The sequence below is a fragment of the Scomber japonicus genome, chromosome 6 (assembly GCF_027409825.1).
Source record: "Scomber japonicus isolate fScoJap1 chromosome 6, fScoJap1.pri, whole genome shotgun sequence".
Lineage (NCBI taxonomy): Eukaryota > Metazoa > Chordata > Actinopteri > Scombriformes > Scombridae > Scomber > Scomber japonicus.
The window spans coordinates 32421038-32442927 of NC_070583.1; the positions used below are offsets into that span (position 1 = coordinate 32421038).

Below are 21890 nucleotides of genomic sequence, written 5' to 3' on the forward strand. Positions count from 1 at the left end.
GTACCTCAAAACTGTACATTATTTCAGCATGAGACGTTGCGGGGAAGGGTTTGTGCCTCTGGTGAACATGAGGTTAGCTTGATGGAGGAAGGTTTTTTTTTGTTTGTTTGTTTTTTGCTAATAATCTTACCCGCCTTTTTCTTTTTAAGATGTACACTTCCATTTGTCAGCATGTACCTGAAGCAGGTCAGTGACTGAAATGTTGTGTTTATTAAAAAAGTATCTTCATTGAGCAACCGCAGAGTGTGTGTGGGTGTTCTCCTTTTCCTTTTTAATGTGTGTTCACTCCGCCAAACAAGACTTCTCAGGTGTACAAGCAAGCGGGGAGTTCCGATCCTCTGAAATGAGGCCAACGCAGAAGTAACTAAGAACTGCATTCTGTCAAAAGGCCACCAGGGGGCGACTGTTTTGATGTCAAAAGGGCTTCCGTCTCTATACAAGTCAATGGAGAATTCACCAACTTCTCACTTGATTTCTAACCTCAGTAAACGTTTTCAAAATGTGTTCATGGTCTCAATCGCTAGTTTAAAGCCTTCTTCAATGCAGTATGATGTTCATTTGGGACATTTTGGCCTCCCTGATTTTATATTTGACGATAAAGCAGGGTATGCATTAGGGCGTGGCTACGTCCTGATTGACAGGTTGATTGCCCAATGTCCTCGAGATCCAGCCCTTACAGCCTATCGCAACCTCCCCACTCCGCCCATGACCCCGCCTCATGCCCATATAAGTTGAATCCGTGTTCTTATTTTTCCCAGCATGCACCTGAAATTTTCAAGATGGCTCTGTCCAAATGCGAAACTGTTGGCTTCCGAGCAAATGGGTGACGTCACAGATGTTACGTCCGTTTCTTCTATACAGTCTATGTGTACAAGAGATTTTTTGATGATCATTTTACAAAGAAGCTAAATTGATTCTGAAAGCGAAGTAAACAACCATCTTTTCAAAGATTGTAGACTTGGGGTTCTTCAGCATCTTCCACCCATGTTTATTGTGTTTACATAATCTCTGTGAGACACACTCCCAGTTACCATTCTGGAGACTATAGTTTTAGTTGGCTGTGACGTGTTAAACCTTTTGGAAAAGTAATAATCAAAAATGGGCATAATGAAAAGGATGAATGTGTGCAAATCCTCCATCATTATCCTGAACATATATTTGTGCTTTGAGACAGCAAAGGGGGGGGGGCGGACAGTTCACACTTATTCTGATGTAAGTTTGTACTTGTTATAATAGCTGACATAGCTGATAGTTGATGGTGAAACAACCCACACTCACTCAAGTCAAAACATTGTTTTTGGTCACAGGCCGATGACTGTGTAGGATGTGTGTGCACTAGTTCAGATGAGGTGGTCAGTAGAAACATAAAGACATCCTCCCGTGAAATGTTGCACCCTGAAAAGTTTGAGGCCTGCGTCTCTAGCTGACACACGGACTCGGTCACTGGAGGACATTGTTCAGATGCGTTTCTTTACTGGCAGGACTGAGTCACTATTCAGCTCTAATTGAAAGTGGTCTGAAAGCAGCAGTGTGTCTAGTGGTGGGTATGTGAGTCACGGTCAGTGTGTGTGTTTGTGTGTTTTCAGCAGTCCTTATAAGGACACCACCTTGTTTGACATCTGAGGGCCTAATTAAAATAATTAAAATAATAAAAATAATAAAAAGATCAATTACCCAGCTGCTGGTCCCAAAGGTGCACATATACTGTAGTGAGTCAATGTAAAGTTATGTGAATGCTGAAATATGGGGAACACAGCAGGTCCATGACTTTCCCAGAAAAGAAAATGATAAATCTCCTGTACACCAGCCAGCAAGTTCCCAGCACTTAATGACACAGAGTTAGGATTGTGAACATCATGTAGAATAAATATTTGACTTACTTTATATTCATCATGCAGGTGCAGGACACATGACTGCAGATGAATGCTGAAGTAGTTGAGCCTCACTGATACTGGATTTTTGAAACCTAATGCTGATTTTTGACTGGTGCACTTGATGTTCTTTTTCTTTTTTTTTTGTTGGGTGATTAGCAACAAAGGTCTCTGTTCACGCTGCTTAATGAGGTTTAACAACTGTGACGAAGCAATACATAGCAACATTTAAATGAAAGATACCTAGAATTAAGCTACATTGCCTTTAAGTAGAAAGGAAATGGGTTAGACACACATATAGACACATTGATTGCTTGGATCATACGTACGATTTTGACACATAAAGATGTTAAGTCACTCTTACATAACGATCTTTTAACCCTTCTTTACTACTGATTTTTTAGAAAAGAAGAAAAACTCTAGCTCATTAATCCTCTAAGAATGAGAGAGGACGTTTTCTTTCCACGTGTGTCCCGTATGTGGAACCAGTCAGAAGCTAGGTTTTGAATTCTCCACATTCCTGCTCCGTTAGTATGTGCTCCGCGTCATGATGGCATTTAATCGAAAACATTTTCCTCCTCCTTCACCCTTGTGAGAAATGGTCGAGAGGAAATTCTAGCTTGTTTTGGATCATTTCCCCCTCGAGAGCCAGGGGAGTGGTGCAGAGTAGTGATCTTTAAAACAGCTGAACTTAAGTCTACTCACTTTTCTTTAGAGGAGCTCAGAATTAAAATAGACCAGTAAAGTACATGTTATCATATCATTATCACCATTCAGCACCATTTAAAAAAAGTGTTAAGCATTAATTAGACTAAATTATCCAGAATATCAGCAGGAGATATTGTGTACCTTCCTTTTTGTTATTAGAGACCAGACATGAGAAATACATTTACCACTTTATAGTTTTATGGTTTTTAATTTACAACATAACTACCTGTGTGTATGTGTGTGTGTGTGTGTGTGTGTGTGTGTGTGTGTGTGTGGTATGTGTTGTATGTGTTGGCCGACCAAAGTCCACATTTTCTTACAGTCTATCAGTCATATAGTTGTTATAATATCTCTACACAATTTACTGTGTTTCTGGCACCAAAGAAGTCAATATTTGTTTTGGCAGGTGTGTGTGTGTATCTAAATATTAATATTTTGGGCTGATGATAATAATTAGTTTTACATATCTTTTACTTTTATCTTTTTATTACCTACATTAAAATATAACATGGTTAATAATCACCCTCTTTAGTGTGATTTAGCTGCGATCGGTGACCTCAGTTAGGTGATGAGTATCTTTTATACATGACAAACGTTAAATACCGTTCAGCGCTGGCAAGTTAACTGGAGGCGATCAGAGCAACGGGTGGGGTGGGGTGGGGGGGGGCTCAATATGAAACACTGCTCTAACATCTTTAAAGACTAAGTGCATTTGGGCTACTTCATGCTACATCTTTGAATATTGCACACATTAAAACCCAAGCTGCAGGTAGGCATTAAGCAATATATAGAAATATGAATGTGTGAAGCGTCCTGCTGTTCAATAAGAATAGAGCTCAGTGTGAAGAGAAAGTAAGACCAATGTGAACTGAGGCTAGGACAAAGTTCTGGTTGACGCCTGTTCTCGAGAAGTTCAAACGTGGTCGCAAACTCTGAGGCTATTGTGGTTTCTTTGAACCATACATGCTACTGTGCTATAGCTTTATCACTTTTTTTGTATGTAGCAAAGGGGGGAGCGGGGGGTGAGGGGTGGACACGGTTTCGGTGTCGATAATGTGCGAAGTTGCAGCTGATGTCTTATTATAATGTGTTATGCCAAATTTATCTGATTTCGAAACCTTAATAGCTACCATGACAAAGCAAGTGGATGTAACAGGACACGTTTAATGAACCTGATCCTCCGCACGTTGTCTCGTTAAAGCAGAGGAGACGGCAGTGAGCACGGTTCAATTTGACGACAGTGCAAACAGAAAGAAAATGTCACACTTCGGCCATCCGTGTGTGTGTGTGTGTGTGTGTGTGTGTGTGTGTGTGTGTGTGTGTGTGTGAGATTAATTAAAAGGTGATATGAGGCCTGAAACATTATTCCTGAGTCACCCCCCTCTATCCCCCCCATCACCCACACACACACACACACACACACACACACACACACACACACACACACACACACACACAATATTATTAGGTGATCACTTGCTTTAAGAGTGTGTGACTAGACTCAACAGTGGGCCCCTACCATGTGTTTCCTTCCTTCGTGTGTGTGTGTTTGTGTGTGTGTGTGTTTGTGTGTGTGTGTGTGTGTATACTTGCCCGGGCAACAGAATGCTCCATTGTGAAGGCAGCACAGAGACCCTGTTATTGGCAGCTCTCTGAGTGGGAGGGAGGGAGCGAGAGATGAACAGAGAGCAAGAGAGAGCTTAGAGATAAATGTATTGAAATTCACAGAGAGCAAAAGCACGGGTTGAAAAGTGCAGAAAATGAAATAAAAGCCAAAGAAAAAAATGGATGTCGGGGGGGATTGATGAACACCGAACGTACAGATTTTACTTTTACGAAGCACCTGCTGCTCTCTGAAAACTTTTTAAGCTGTTTTAAAGGAAACATGTTGACATTTGTTTGGAAATGTGCTCGTTTGCTGTCTTGCCAACAGTCAGCTGATAAGATCAATTTCATCTCTAGTACAGACACAGGTCCAGGTCGTGTTTACCCTCACTCTGCATGAAGACAGGAAGTGGATGATTGCCATCTCCATGTTGTGTCTATGACTTTTATCTTAGGTAGCCAACCGATCACCAGCACATTTTCTACTCTCACTCTTGGGTTTGTAGTCAGGACAGGTGCAACGTAAAGCTGGACGGTTAAATATCATAGAGGCAGAAATCCTAATTCAGGGGTCAAGTCAACCAAAAGACGGGGGGCATAAAAGTGCAGACTGGACCTTTTATTTTTTGCCAACAGAAACTTAAGGTGTGTGTTCATTTTGGTTATAAAGTTATAAAACACTCAACACTGGTTATGCCTCATGATTAATAACACATTTTAGGTTTGTTTTATACTGTGCTGTCGTAACTATGGAAACCCTATATACTACAATAATGACATGCTGATGTGTGCGTGGAACGAGAAGCTGTTATCCGCTACGTTCATGCACTGAGCTATTTTCAGACACTAGTTTCTTCACGCTGCCTGGGTCTATCGTGTCAGTGTGGTTTCCTTCTTCATTATGTGAAGTCCTGTCTCTGGGTCTACAGCTGTATCTCCTTGGTGTCATCCTCCAGTATTGTGATGACACGTACTTGTAGCTGCTCACTATTAATGCCATTGACCTCAGTTTGTGAGTTTCTCTACTATATTACTACTAGTCTGGATGCCATCATGTTTTTATCACCTTTTTAAAAAAAAACATTTCATTAGCTGTGATCTGCTTTACATTACGGAGGCACAAAGATGATCTGATATGCTTTTATCTTGACACACTTTGAATATATTTCGACATTATCTTCAATTATAAAACAGACAGACTGTACTTTATGTTATTCTAACTGAACTACTGTGTTCCTTTGCTTTTCTCACCCCTCTGCAGAAGCATTTAGCACATCTTGGTGTCGCTCCATATAGACAACACACACACATACACACAAATACACACAAACAAGAAACACACAAAGCTGATTTTAAGTGCTGTAGAGAGAAATTCTGACTCTGTGTGTTTAGTTTATGACATAAGGCAACAATATACTAATATACTAATATACCAATAACACTGATGGCCGCTACATGCTAGCTCCAAATGGACTCCTATCCCAAAAAAAGTCAACTTCTCTGTTGAAATGCAAAGTCAGTACATTTTTTAGTTTGTTGTGGTCGGTTTAGGCCGTCTGATAGTTGTGCTTGTGGTCAGTTTGGGAATTACTGCTCTGTTAATAAGAAGTAGACACAAATAGTAGCTCTGACGTCTGCTGTGGGGGCGTTGATTGACACCTGTGACTGAAGTCTGCATCGTTTTACTCATCTGTAAGTTAGTATTGGCTTTGGTTGACTCTCAGAGTGTGAGAGGAAACACCCCTGCTGTCCTTATGTGGAAGGTCCTGACCGGAAACCGAACAGGCACACCGATGGGTGACATCACCCCTCGCTACGTCCCCACTGTCTATGGTTTATGAGTAACAGTCCAGTGACGGCTAGAGACCAATCAGACTGTAATCCATCACATGAAGGCTTTTCTAAGTTCCTCAATTCAAAAATAGGAACTGTATGTTACGGAGTCAAGAGAGCAAGACTCGCACTGTCCCTCTGCCCTGTGATCTCTCTGCCCCGTTTGAAGAAACCTTTGACAGGAAATGCAATGCAGTCATTTCAACACATTTACACATACTGGTGAGTGCTATTTCTTGGACCAGGATAGTGCAGGTTGTAGTTTTCTCATTCTGCACCTTCCTGTCCTGTCATTTGTCTGCTGTTGACTTGTGATGCTCAGAGTAAGTACATTTGCTTAAAAAAAACAGATTTACCTGCAGATTACCAGCTATAAATACACACATAGATGTAGCTCTCCAGCAGGATGTGAGGCTTATTAGCATGAGCTGAACATGAACAAAAACAACTTTTACATGTATCATTTTTCTCTCAGGCATTTATCACATCCATCAAAGGCATCAGACATTTCCACATTACACAATGTTTGTGTTTGTGGCTCTCGTCTTGGAAATAAACAGCTTCCTCTGTGGGCAATAGTACTAGGCAGAGACATGAAATGTGATAGCAGTGGGTGATTTGTGAATCTGACAGTAATAAAATAACTTTCAGAGGTATGATGTAAACTTATCGCTCTGTCAGAATTCGCTTTTGTAGATTTCTGTGACAGTTCCAGTTTATGCATCCCAGCAGACGTTATTTAGCGATTGCTTACGTAGACGCAGGGAGCCAGCACTGCCTTTGCTTATCAAGCCTTGTCATTGCATGTGAGGACTACAGGAAGAAATGTTCCTACTTGGACAGTTTGGACTATGTCATAATACTTTATTCAGATCCTAAGACGTGTTGCATTAGAAAACCTAGCGCTGATGCTACAATGTGGGGGGGAGAGGGGGGTTGTAAGAAGCTGATCTTGAATCCACGTATGCAGCGTTGAAGTGTGTTGGAGGGGTGTAGAAAGATTTTAGTCAGCCTGTGTGAACAAGCTGTGTGTGTGTGTGTGTGCTAATGTTTGTTGTGTCAATTACACTTCCTCCCATAGTGGTCTGTTGGCTGATTGTGTGAGAGCACTGACAGTTAGCTGGCTGCTCAGAAAGAAATAATCTTTAAATTGAGTAACTGTGTTTGTGTTTGTTGAGCCATGAGATGGTCACATATGTTTGAGGATCAGGAGGCCTGGTGTGCACAGTATGACACATTGTAGAAAAAGAGATTAAGACCTAAAATCACTCTGAAATGTAATATACTTTAATCTGGAGCACTGTTTGAATGCACCATCTTACACTCTTTGTTTTATGATGTTAAAGCAGTTCATACAAACAATTGCTGATAAGAAAAGCTAACATTGCTAATCACATAACTGAACGACTAGGGGGTTTTGCTGTTAAGACATTAACACAACTTCCTCTTTTCACAGAGGTGAGTCATCCAGCCTGGCAATACAGTTTATAACACAACATTGACTCTTTGCTGTTTACACTCTATAAATATGTCCACTTGTTGGATTTATAACATTACCTTTATCAATCACAATTATTTGTTTTTTGTTTCAGGAAGCAAAATAGTTACTGCACTGTTGCATCACTACATAGTGTTGTAGGTTGGAAGTCCTTTTCATCATCTGGTCTAAAATTGGAGTAACGCCCGAGTGACACACAGTGATTCACTTTAAGGAACTAAAACAACGTTTGAAGTTTAAAATCAGGCAAAAAGAAATGTTTCTACTTGTTCCTCTTGAATTCTACCATACCAGTTTTTTTTTCAGGGAAATGAAAACTACTGTACAAATGTTTCAAAATGATTTCGACGAGTTCCTACTAGCTGTGCAAAGCGTACAATCACATCTCACAATCTCCAAGTGTGAGTAGGTCATCTCTCACATGATAAAAATATGCCTATGGAAGAAGATGGTCTTCGGCATCAAATATATATATATATATATCCGCTATCTGCCATCTGTGCAACTTGTGATACATGTAATATATTCATGTTTTTCTCCTTTTCCACAGATTGCATAAGCCATGATCTGAAGTCTGCATCGTCTCTGTGGACTCACACACATCAGCCATGTCTCAGTCTGAGCCCTGTGCGACTGTGAGCGACTGGTTGTGTGTTCTTCGTCTAGAACAGTATTCTGAAGCGTTTCAGAGTGCCGGGCTGGCAACGATACAAGCGTGTCGTAACCTCACACCAGATCAGCTGGAACGGATGGGCATCACTCTGCCGGGTCACCAGAGACGTATCCTGGCCAGCCTGAACAAAACACAGGTTAACCGTGATGCACACACCGCAACACAACCCGATACGCACTCCCACCTCGACCACACTGAGAGAGCAGACGGAGATCAGAAATCGGAGGAGACGGGACATTCAAAAGGGTTGCAGAGAGACAGACGTGTGCCTATCCCAAAGGAAAAACGTGTCCTGAAGGAAAGTGAGAAAAGAGATGGAGAGACACCGAAACCTGTACCCAGAGAAAGAGAAAAACCGGTTCCCAAGGAGAGACAGGTGTCCAAGATGAAAGAGGAAAGCGGAGAAGGAGATCAGAAGCCGCTTCCTGAGAAAATACCAGCAGTACCTAGACGAGAAAAAGCAGAAGAGAGAGATGGAGGAGAAGATGGAGACAGGGAGAGGCCTGTGCCTAAAGAGAGGACAAGGTATCGCGCTAGTGCTCCAGTGGAGTCTCCACCCATTCCACTTACTTCTCCAACTTCTGACACCTCTTTACCCCCAGTCCCCCCGCGAAGCACCCTGAACTGCCCCCCACAGCGCTTCACCACTGCTCTGAGCCCCACACCTCCTGCTCGAACCCCTCCCTCACCTAAACAGGCCAGGCATGCAGTTGAAGCCCCTGCTGTACCGAGTAGGTCCGTGTCCCAGACTTCCACCCCCATCAGCACCCCTGTACAAACCCCAACAGAAGCACCTCTCCAGCCCCCGAACCTCACTTCCTCCCAAACTCGGCCTCAGACATTAAACATACAGCCGCCCGCCCGACATTCGGGTAGCGATGGAGGTCGAAAAGCTTCACCCGTCTCCCCTATTGCCTCTCCCAGTGAAGACATAAATGCTCCACCTCTCCCTCCTAAAGTAGGGGTGACACCTAAAGGTGCTCCACCGATCCCACAGAGGTTTCCTGTACAGTCTCCCAGCACTCACAGGTAAGGTCATGTTAATATATGGAGATTAATTCTGCTCTACATGGTGTCAACTTCTCATCTATCACAAGGCAGTTTCATACCCAGGGCTAACTCAATGTGCTTTACATATAAACAAACATTTGACAGTAAGAATTGGAAAACATATAATTTAAAAAATAAAAATAAAACCCAATAATTGTAAAAATTGGAAACATTAAAACATACAATTAAAAACAAGAAAACCCAATAATGATAATAAAAATAAAAACAAAAGTACAGAAAAATAGAAAGAGTAAAAACTAGACTAAAATAGAGCATAAAATGATGATTTGTATTAAAGTCATTAAAACAGGGGTAGTCAGAACAGGCCAAGCAAAGGGTCCACTCCGGTCCACTGGTCCAACATTTCAACCAAACACATTTCTGGTCTTGCTTATTTTTGCTCTCCATTCTCAGTCAAGTCTCCTGTTCTTTTATGTGGATGATAAACTTGAGATAACGGCCTTGCAACGTGATTCAGATTTTAAGGACACATTTTATCAGTATCTCTTTCCAGGGTAACTGTAAAAATAATGTACAGTGCACATTTGGGACGACTTATCTAATCTTTTTTAAGGCATCTTAAGGCATGTTCAATCTGTTTTGTGAAAAGATGTTTTATAATAGAAAAGTTTATTTTTTAAGGTTATTATGCAGTGGATTGTAATGGTCCAGCCCATGTGAGATCAAATATAGCTGTATGTGGCCCTTGAACTAAAATGAGTTGCATTAAAAGGACATACTGTTCAAATGATAGGTTAAAATGTGCTTTAAAAGAGCTCAATCATAAGCACATGAAAAGAGAAATGTTTTTAACCCGGACTTTAAGAAATCCCAACACTAAAATCCCTGTGTGTTATATTTACAGTATATATGGATCTCTCTCACATTCCCTGACAGCAGTCGCAGCACTTTAGAGAAAAAAAAAAATATATATAACAGGATAACTTTAGATAGCTTCCCTCCTTCTATACTGTAACATGGGCTCATCCTTCTACCGTCAAGTTAAAGGCTATTTATTTAATAAGTGAGTTTTAGTAATACACTGTTCCTCTGAGAGTGTTGGGGTGTTACATTGATGGCATAATAATAAACAATGATGTAACTATAATTGTCTGTGTGTGTGTGTGTGTGTGTGTGTGTGTGTGTGTGTGTGTGTGTGTCTGTGTGTCTGTGTGTGTCTGAAATTTCAATGATAGGAAATGATCAACAATGTCTCACCTGTGGGGATTGTGTTAGTGTTTAGAAGAGCACTGCCATCTAGTGGACAAAATGGGGAAATGCACCTATTTTCTACTTGGGTGCAAAAAACAAAATAGTTACTGGTGCATCAAACACTTCCTGAAATTAAAATTAAACACTTCCTGAAACTCCTGTTGAACTATACCAGCACACTTAACACACTTTTTTTTTTTTTTTTTTTTTTTTTGCAGCCACTTGTGCACATTAATGTTTTTTGCTTGTTTTTAAGAGGTTACACATTTTTCCCTTTTAACACTGATGAGACTAAACTGTAGCATTAATTCTTGTTATATGTCTGTGTGTGTGTGTTTGTGTGTTTGTGTGTGTGTGTGTGTGTGTGTGTGTGTGTGTTTGTGTAGTTCCTGGTGATGGTGACACACAACAAGGCCTCTAGGTGCTATTTTTTCCCTCCTATCTCTCCCCTTGTGTTTTGTCGTCATCAGTGAAGATGAAACAGAAAAAAAGAAACCGCTATAGCCGCAGTGGACCGGTTCTGTTACGAGTAACACATACATGTTGTCTCTGACTTTCTTTTAAAGGGAAATTAGCTGTAGAAAAGAGGGAGGAAGTTACAATGGAGAACAAAACACAGAACGGTTTAAAAAAAAAAAATCCTCCCTTCGTCTGTTACTTTTGGGTGGCACTGAAAGAATGATAGAGTGAGAAACAAACAGAGAGGAAGATAGAAAGCATCGAGCCGTCTTCTTGCTTCTGTCAGCACACATTCACACTCTCTCTCTCTCTCTCTCTCGCTGCTCTCCAGTTTCCTTTTTAGCGTGTTTTTTTTTTTTTGTGTGTGTGTGTGTTTTTTTGCCTCCTCCCATCTTCTTTGACTGGTCATTTCCTCCTACTACCCTCCCCCTCATCTCCTCCAATGTGTGTTTTTTTACGATTGTTGTATCATGATGGAAGAGGACTCCTTTTGAACATGTCAGAACAGGTAACATCGGGACTACTATCACATTTCTACATGTCTCTTCTAAGTGTATACTTGTACTCTCTCTCTCTCTTCTTCCTATCACTCTCACTTACGTTCAAAACAAGGAAGCTTTACTCTTTTTTTTGCGGTGTTCACGTTTTCTGTATTTTCAAGAAATAGAAAGCTATGTAGATTGGGTTTAATTTGGCTGGAGTAAAGTAGCTTCATGTTTTAATGATCCTGAGTGAGATTAGATATATACTGGTCTGTCCTGTATGAGTTTAGAGACAGGTCTATGTGTTTGTTCTGTTATCTGAAAGTCTGTGGAGCGTACAAAACAAATAGGATGGGATTTTGCAAAGGCATCGCTAGCTTGTTTAGCTGTCGTTGAAATCAGGTGATCCCTAAGAAAGAAACTGCTGATCTTGTGTACCAAACTACTAGCATTGCCTTGTGACCAGTACAAGCAATACAGTGAAAACATATGCCAGCTTACAGTGCTGTTCATCCTTAATGAAAGGGTCCATTTCTCTCTTCTTTTTGAGAAGTCACCTCGGGTTCATGTGTAGAAATATACTCAGAATTATGAGTTCACATACAGAAAAAGAGCAGTCGTTGTTTCTTCACTTCACTTCTTCACACTGTGTTTTTTTCTGTAAGCATGTAAAGAGCAAGGTTAAATATAGCTAGCTAGCAACACTTGTCTCAGCAACGTTCCTCTGAGAAAAAGGAGGAACTGTGTCAACAGGTCAGTTTCCCGTCATTGTAGGTCTTGTGCATCATTTTTTGTGTTTATTATTAGACACTAATACTAACTATATGAATATATTTAGAGTTGTGTGTTTAATTTAAAGTTGGTTTGAATGTTTAAAATGTGTTTTTTTAATAGAAAGAGAAAAAGCTAAATGTAACTTGTCCACAGTGGTCCGTAGACAGCGAGTTCAAACTGTGAATTAGTAGTTATATTGTCTAAAACATGGTGTTACCTTTCAGATTAAAACTTAACACAGACCAGTATATATACTACATATATGTCTGTTACAATCTGCCCACTGAGCTTTTGAGAATAGCCGACATGTCAAAGTTTAGCGAGGTGCACAGCTGACTGTATTAACATTATATCACGTAGGTTGTGGAAGGGGAAAGGTAACGCACATTAAAGTGATGATGAGCTACTATCCTGCCATTGTTTGAGCTTTTTGGTATTGTTGCTCCATCCTGTTTTGACTCAAGCTTGAAGAAATGTTTTTAACTCCTACGTCACTCAGAGGCATGGTGCAGATGTGTTTAAAGTTTAAGGTCAGGATGTGTTTGTTAAGAAAAGGACATTTTCTATTTAGTTGTTCCTAAAATGAAACATTATCTTTACTGGGATGTGATGTGATGTGTTATGATGTGATGTGTGACCAATATGGCTTAGTAAGCAAAAAATTGTAACCGTAATGAGAAGGAAGACGGGATAAAGAGGAACTTTCACAATTCTGGACAGATAGAAACCAGGCCTGTTTGCTCACTCTAGACTTTCCTGTGGGTTTGCTGCATGCTGTGTGGATTCATTCATTTCTCAATCGTTTTGATTTATGTTTCGTTTTTGACTAACCGTAAGACTTACAAAATGAGTAAAAGAACAATAAATGTAATCTGGTTATAACGTTAGCTTTATATATGCAGTCCAGACACTTCAGGCTTTGTAATTCATCACATTCAACTTGAATTAAAATAATAGATACTGCATTAAAGTGGCAAGTCTCAGCTGTAATTTGAGTAAGTCAATATCAAAACAACAGTGTGTGAGATATAGCTCTTTTAACTCATAGTGCTAAAAAGTGTGCTACTAAATAGATAGATAGATAGATAGATAGATAGATATACTTTATTGATCCCAAGCTGGAACATTACAGTGCAGCAGCATTACACACAGTGACAATAACAACATATAATATAAGAATATAAAGAACAAACTATACATAATAAAATAGCAAAATAGCAAATGAAATAAAATAAATAAATGTAATGTACAAAAGTATATACAACTAATTGACAGTGTTGATTGTAGTGCAAAGTATGTAAGTAAAAAGTGTGTAACCGTGTGTATATATAATAAAGTGCGTAGTGACTGTAAGTAATGACCAGAGTTGTTAAGCTGTTATTATACAGTGTGATGGCATGTGGCAGGAAAGAGTTCTTGTATGTTTTGCACATGAAAGCTCACATGTGGCTCAGAATTGATTGAGAGTTGCTATTTAGATTGAGGTGGAGTTTAGGAGTAAAGACCATGCAAGTGAAGAAGACAATAATAATCTGTCAGAGAGATATCACGGTTGGTTTGCCAAAATCAACATATGGGCGCATTCCTGAAAAGCAGGTGCGCACAGGAAACTGACAAACAACCTGGTGAATTGAGAAGTACATGCCCTGTTGATGACCCCAAAAATTTGCATGGAAAGTCTAAAATAAGCCTCTCATGACTGCACAGCAAGTCAAGAATGACTTCAGGATGCAAGCAGGCAAATGTTTGACTTATGTTTCATGAGGATTTCATGCCTCAAAGGATTCAACCACAAGATGCAAACTCCTGGTAGGCCTCAGAAACAGATAGAAGGGTATCAGTTCATAAAAACATACTGAATCAACTGAAGTGAAAGGGTGGATTTTGTGTGGACTGATACAACAAAATGATGGAAAGAGGACAGTGGAGGAAAAAAAGGAGCAGCTCAGAGTTATACTTTGGTCATGTATGGCTGCCAATGAAACTGGCTCAGTGGTGTTTATTGTTGATTTCACTGCTGACAGAAGCAATGGTTTGTTTGGGGGAGTCGGGGTGCTTTTTTATGCATATATAATGAAGTAAGTGTGTGTGTGTGTGTGTGTGTGTGTGTGTGTGTGTGTGTTATTTTCAATTTCAACTTTATTTTTTATAGCGCCTTAAACCCAACATGGTCGATCCAACACACAAAAAATAGAAAATTAATATTAAAACTGAGACTCGGCACTTTTTAATGTAGTAAGTCGTATAATTATCCAAATACTTACTGACTGGACTATACATGCATTTCTAAACATTACTGTTAGATATTAAACTGTAACTTTGTATAAAGGATGAAGTGATTGGACACAGAAATATCATCACTGATTGACAAAATGCAACGGTTAGATAGACATTTCAATAACTTCATACAAATACTGTATATATTTAAAGTCGGTGTAAAGTAAGAATAAATATGTGTTCTGAGTTTGACATACCACAGAAAAGTGTGTTGTTAACCACCCTGCCAAATTTGAATGAATATATGAAATTAGGCTTCAAATTTGTGTAAAACTCTGCTTTTTTCTTTGCTACCAAACGCTGTGGGCGTTGCCACCGAGTCCGCTGAAACTCCGCCCCCTACCAAGTGTCACCTGTCAATCAAAGTCACCACCTCTATCCGAAACATGGATGCTAGGTCTGAGAGCTTTCTGCTGCTAACTCAGCTGCTAGCTCGGCGGCTAACTCGGCTGCTAGCTCGGCGGCTAACTCGGCTGCTAGCTCGGCGGCTAACTCGGCTGCTAGCTCGGCGGCTAACTCAGCGGCTAGCTTGGCTGCTAGCTCGGCGGCTAACGCAGCTAACTGGCTAACTGTACACTGTAGTAGTAGTAGTGTGAGCTGAATGTATTTATACCTCTACAGCAGCAGGGCCAGGTTTATGCTAACGGTGATTTTCAGACCCGCCCACTAAATCCTGAACACAGAAATCTTGAGCCCGAAAAACTTGTGAAGCCTAGCTCCATAATTCAAATCTAAATGGTTGAAATGCTTTTTACACCTTTTTTAGAAATACATTGATGACCTATTTAATGTGTTTAGAAGAAAATGTCTGAATTCACTTTACATGGTCTTTAAGCTTCTGTGTATATGAAGATTGTATTCACATTAGAGAACACATGGCATATTTATGTGCCTGAACGCGTCCTTGTGGAGGTATTTTAGATATGCCAGACAGGGAGGAGACCCCGAAAGCACGGGAGAGATTACACATCTCGTCTGGCCTGGGAGCACAACATGTGGAGGAATTAACTAGAGAGAGGCCCTCCTGGAAACTAAGCCCAATCACTGCAACCCAGACCTGAATAAGCCACAGAAGATGGATGAATGTATAGATATGTATGTGTTGCTAGAGTGAGTGAACATACATACTTATGTGACGAGTGTTTGTGTGGGTGTGTTTACAGGGGATCCAGAGGTATGCTGTGTTTACATGAGGATGGTATCTCGCAGGGTCAGACAGGTTCAGACTTGCTGATAAAGCCAGTGGAGAGACATAGGGATACCGGTAGGAGGATCAGATCCAGGCTCAGGAGATTCAGTTCAGTGGTACAGTTTTTTAAATCTTTGTATTTTTTTACTATGGGATGAAAGAACAGAAGACAGGAGATAGGAAGACAGCCTTTTCTTCCTATCAGACGATGCATAGAATCAGCCATCTTTGTTGTATTTTCACCTGTTGACCTCATCCTGTGCACCTTTTTATTCCACAGCCCCCCTTTCACCAAGAAGTCCGCTGATGAGATACAGAAGGAACAGACTCCACAGGTCCCACCACGGATCAGGACACACCAAACTCAAGAAAAAGCACAACAGCCAACTCAACCCAACAGTCAGCCGGCTCTGCCTGCTCGGAGAGTCCCACAACCTCCTCCTGAGACCAGTGAGTAGCTCCCACAGTAGATTTACTCATCTCTGTTTGTGTTTTAAAGGACTGTGCAACTCTGAATGGTGAATAACCTGCTTAAATATTTAAAGAATTCACTGTATCTCTCCTTAAGTAGAAATAGAGATACAGGAAAAGGGAAAACATGAGTAAAGATGGTGTGGTGTTTTTTTTATTTTTATTGCAGTCAGGAAACAATTTCTCCGAAAACGAACTGTGAAACTTTTTGAGTGGCTTTTCTGTCTAATAAAACTCATAAAAAATAGTTTTGTGAGTGATGAAACCTGCCTTGTTGACATGGTTACCAGTTCCTGTCAGGGCAGTTGTCACACATGCCATCGAATGCCAACAGATCACATTACCGCTCTGTTTAAAGTTCCTCTTTGACTGTCGCTATTTACTCAAACAGAAGAGAGAGGGAGTCAATTTTATCACACTTCACATTTGGGCTATATATCTTATTGACGTAAATTGTGGCTCTCAGACTTGAATCAATCTAAAGTATCTACACAGTATTACACCCAACATGTCAAATCTATCATTTCTCTTTTAGGGTACTTTTACTAGAGAACAGGAACAGAGTGGATAGATTTGATGAATAGATAAATAGATTTTGACTCATGGCTGTTGCTCACATGTTCACTAGTCAAAGGAGCATTTATAGTCTCACTGTAAATGTCATGTAAGTAAAAATTAAAGAAATGAAACAGACACAGAAGACTAAACCCTAAAATTACAAGACAATCGGTCACTGTATAACAACTGTAAAATACATTTTAGTTTCCAGGAAAAGTTTGATTATCTTACCAGAAATAAATACTGCAGCTCTCTCTTTTACATCCCTACCTTAAATCTGTGTTATTAAGATCATTAACATGCATTTAGTGAACAAGGTTGTAAATCTTTCTATTAAGTCAGCCGTCTGGTTGAATAAATAATCTTATGATTTAGAGATAAAACACTAACCACACAGAATCTTGTGTAAACATTAAATCTTTCAATGATTGACCAGTTTAAACACTTTTATAATTAATATTTTTCTTATCATGAGTCACTCGCTTCCTTGTTTACTTTAATTTCCCGACCGTCTATTGTTGTGTTCACGTATCGTAATAGGTGATAGAACTGGATTGGTATCTAAAAATGAAAACCTATAAATAGCCTAAAGCAGGCATGTCTAAACTATGCCATGAAGGACCATGTGACTGCAGGTGATTTGACCAATCAACTGTCTGAAGACTTGAGATCGGTTGATTAAATGAGTGAAGTCTGGTGTGTTTCTGTTTGGTTGGAATGAAAACCTGCAGCCACATGAACCTTCATGAAATAGTTTGGACACCTTTTGGTTTAAAGCAACTATGTCGATCTGCTGCGTCACTGCCACATGGAGACTAAGGTTGAAAATATAGCCTGACTTTACTTTATTCTGAGGCTGCTCAATTAATCGAAATTTGATCTTGATTAGGATTTAGGGGCCAAACGATTTCAAAACTAATAAAATCGAGGGGAAACGATTTTTAATAATAATGAGATAGCGCTCAATAAGAAAGGTTTTATTTTGAAAAGCTTAGACCGGAAGCCACCGGAAGCCGCCGCAGCTCCGGTAGTTTGACAGAAGCTGAAACACACGGTGAAATGTTTTAACTGTAAATAAAAGTGCAGAGTTTCCAGCCTGCGTCAGACGATGCTGAGTTTACTGACTAATTATTAAAAACCAGGAAGTGTTGTGTGAACTGTCGTCATGGTAACCAGCTCAGCTCTAATATCTCTGCACATTTTCTGCTGTGTGTTGCGTTAAGCGGCAGATAAAAGGCTGCTGCTGGGAGAGAAAATTAATTAAACCGAATGGACAAGAAATGTTCAATAAATGCAGCATGTTTCTAAAGTTTAAAAAAAAAATCGTTTTAATTATCGTGATTTCAATTTTGACTCAAATAATCGTGATTATGATTTTTTTTTTCCATAATCGAGCAGCACTACTTTCTTCACTAATAAAACATGTCAGGGTATTTAAACTCCAATAGTTTCACCTGGAAAGTTTTGTTGGTTTTTTTTTATAGCTGAAATTCCTGTTTTCTTTTTGTAGTGTTACTGATTTTATCCGTGTTGTTACAGCAGACACCTGCTATTTGTTTAACCATGGCCGCCATGTGTTTAAATAGAAACTCCCTGTGCACACACACACATGGTGAAGGAGCAGACACAATTTCATTCCAACTTGATATTGTTGTTTTTGTAACGTGTCTTTGTGCCAGAGGGAATATCATGACTCTTCAATATTTGCCAGCTGAACTTGTCAAACTAGTTAGAGAGAGAGAGAGAGAGAGAGAGAGGGAGACAGAGAGAGAGGGAGACAGAGAGAGAGACAGAGAGAGAGAGAGAGAGACACAGAGAGAGAGAGAGACACAGAGAGAGAGCGAGAGACACAGAGAGAGAGAGACACACACACAGAGAGAGAGAGAGAGACACACAGAGAGAGAGAGAGACACACACACAGAGAGAGAGAGAGAGAGAGAGAGAGACACACACAGAGAGAGACAGAGAGAGAGAGAGAGAGAGAGAGAGAGAGAAAGAGAGACAGAGAGAGACAGAGAGAGAGAGAGAGAGAGAGAGAGAGAGAAAGAGAGACAGAGAGAGACAGAGAGAGAGAGGGAGAGAGAGAGAGAGAGCTGGTTAATGCTCAGTGTGTAAACAACCTCTCAGCCGTCATTTTCCAGATCATTTAGTTTGTCTGCATTAAAGATGAACACCAACACTTTGTTACTCCAGGACCAGGACCAGGGAAACTCCGTAACTGATTTAAGACTTGCTGTCATTTCCTTTTTTGTTATATACGATTTCCTTTGTCTAGTAAGTCATTTTCTGATTTTCAAAGAGCAGCCTCCACTAATATTAATATATATAAATATAACATATTTGGTTTTATCTGATGATTAAATGTGACGTAAGTAAAGTTGGCTGCAAAAATGGATATTACAAACTTCCTGCATTCACTTGAATAAAAAAAAAATCAGGTTTTTCTAAGTAATTTATTTTTTGATCGTTTTTTCGAGGTAATTATTTCTGTTTTTCTGAGTTTTCCAGAGTCATTTAATTTTATGCTTGGGTTTCTCGGGGGTAATTTTTTTTCTGATTTTTCTGAGTCATTTCTTTCTTTTCTGTTTTTCGGGCTAATTTGTTTTCTGAGTTTTTCGGGCATTCAAAACATTGGACACATTGACTCTTTATTGAGAGCTCGATGTGATGGAAGCAAACATGACCTGCTTGTTTAGTTTAATCTGGGTTTAAGACACTGGGAGATTGTCCTGTCTTTAAGTCATATAGATGGTATATTACTATTATTCTTCTCTCTCTAATTGCATATATAGCTCAGAAACTGGGCATATGTGCGGAGCAGGAGTCACCATAGATGGGAGTCACTTGCTGGTTGGCTGTTCTCAAGAGATTTCGAAGTATCTCGATAATTCAGAGAAAAAAAATTACCCCGAAAAACAGGAAAAAAAAATAGCCAGAAAACAGGAAAAAAGATTAGTCAGAAATAATTACCTCGAAAAACAGACCAAAAAATAAATTACTCAGAAAAACTGATTTTTTGTCTTTTTTTAATTCAAGTGAACGCAATACGCTTCCGTACGCCCGAGCTAATTATTCTGATTCTTATTTTTTATTTTAACTTCATACCTGATTTAACTAATTGATCTAAACTGTTTTTTGTTCTCATCTTCAGAATCTGATAGCTCTGATGAGTACGAGGATCCAGACTTGTTTTACCCCAAAATGCCCAATGCTCAAATGAACCCACCTGAGAGGGTAAGAGTGTGTGTAGAGTTAATGAAGAAGTGAATCACCCCCCCCCCACCCCACCCCCCCACTACCCCTACTAAATGATGTGAATGACATCTGTCTCCTCTAATAGGAAATGTCCTTACAAGTGCCCAGACCAGTGAAGGGGCGGTACAACTCTTTGTGCAGCGATGATGAACTACTGGATGATGATGAGTGAGTCATACATGGACACACACACACACACACACACACACACACACACACACACACACACACACACAGACCCAGAGCTGTATAATAGAAACAGTAACCACAGAGACAGGCCTGACCCTTGTGTTCAGTACATGTCTGACCTCGGTAAGCAGCAGCAGCATGCAGCTTATACGTACTAGTAGGAGTTGCTCAAATAGCTTTCGGGCTTACACTGCATCTGTGTGTATTGTTAGGTAATGCTGTTTACTGTCTTTGACTTGCCATCAGTGTTAACAAACAATTGTTAACAGACAATTAACATTTGAGAGAATTAGAAATGAAATCAAAAAGGTAAATTTAGACCGGCTTGATCATATGGCACAATGCAGCAGGGGGGCTGTGGGCAGTGGGGCTGTCTTCTTTGGTTTACCCATTTATAGATAGATGGATAGATACTATAGATAGGTAGGTAGGTAGGTAGGTAGGTAGGTAGATAGAAAGATAGATAGATAGGTAGGTAGGTAGGTAGGTAGATAGATAGATAGATAGATAGATAGATAGATAGATAGGTAGATAGGTAGGTAGGTAGGTAGGTAGATACTATAGATAGGTAGGTAGGTAGATAGAAAGATAGATAGATAAGTAGGTAGGTAGGTAGATGGATAGATAGATAGATAGATAGATAGATAGATAGATAGGTAGGTAGGTAGGTAGGTAGGTAGGTAGAAAGATAGATAGATAGATAGGTAGGTAGATAGACAACTTGAATTTGAGCTGCCAATGGAAATATTTGATCTGTTTTAAATGCATAACTACACTGAATGTGCATTGGATGAACGATTCAAGAGATACACAAAGGACATACAGTAAAGACACACAGCCACAGATTTACTTCCTTTAGTAGATAGATTTCATCCACAAAGAGTTAAAATATGATACTACTCTTTCAAGATATGCATGCTAGCTCCCTACTAGCATGCTAACGTGTGGAAACTGCAGCACCTTTAAAAAGAACTGATTAAACTGCCCTAAACCCCAAATTCAGCTTTCCTGGCCTATTCAGTAGGGGGGGGGGTGTTAGGGTTAGGGGGGGTTAATTGTATGTTTTAATGTTTTTCTGTTTTATATAAAGCACATTGAGTTGCCATTGTGTATGAAATGTGCGCTATATAAATAAAACCTTGCCTTTCCTTTTTCTTACAAAGCATGTGTTTCATGTATTCTTGTGCATCCACAGTTCTACACTATGGCAGGACGGTGAAGTCGGCAGCACCAAAGGCAGCTTCTACCTGCCGAGCTCTGGCCGACTGTCTTCAGCCTCTAAAGAAGACAGCTCTCAGCTCGCAGCCGTTATTAAGATGGGCTGGCTGGACAAGAATCCACCACAAGGGTACGAATGACACACTCACACACACACACACACCAAGCTTTAACTAAAAAAAAAAGGGAACCGACTCATATACTTTTTTTTTTTCCTTCTGTATGCATGCAACGCCCTCAAGTTTGCTGTTTTTATACCTTCACAACTTCAACTAAGCTATTTCATCACTCTCATATTCTATTAGAGATGCAGTGAACTTTGAGTGTGAACAATGGGTGTTATGCATGGCAGTTATCCTACTTCCTCCTACTTCCTCTTGTATTCCAGTGAATTGAGTGTGTGTTTAATATGCAGGTGTCGTTCTCATATGTGTGTACACAGGGCCCTTTATTATCAGAGACGATGGGTAAAGCTAGACGCCGACTACGTGAGATACTTTGACAATGACAAGGTAACGACACACACACACATGTATCAGCTTCATCACATCAGTTTAACTCTCACATG

At 40.0% G+C, this 21890-nt stretch overlaps 1 protein-coding gene across 1 annotated transcript in view; it reads left to right on the top strand.

The window, feature by feature from the left end:
- The window catches only part of LOC128360907 (arf-GAP with Rho-GAP domain, ANK repeat and PH domain-containing protein 1), a 59068-nt gene that overhangs the window by 2957 nt on the left and 34221 nt on the right, over positions 1-21890 (top strand). The window contains 6 exon segments of the mRNA XM_053321461.1: positions 8066-9217; positions 15912-16081; positions 19812-19894; positions 20001-20083; positions 21300-21452; positions 21765-21834. Coding sequence (XP_053177436.1) covers positions 8124-9217; positions 15912-16081; positions 19812-19894; positions 20001-20083; positions 21300-21452; positions 21765-21834 — 1653 coding nt within the window. The 5' untranslated portion in view covers positions 8066-8123.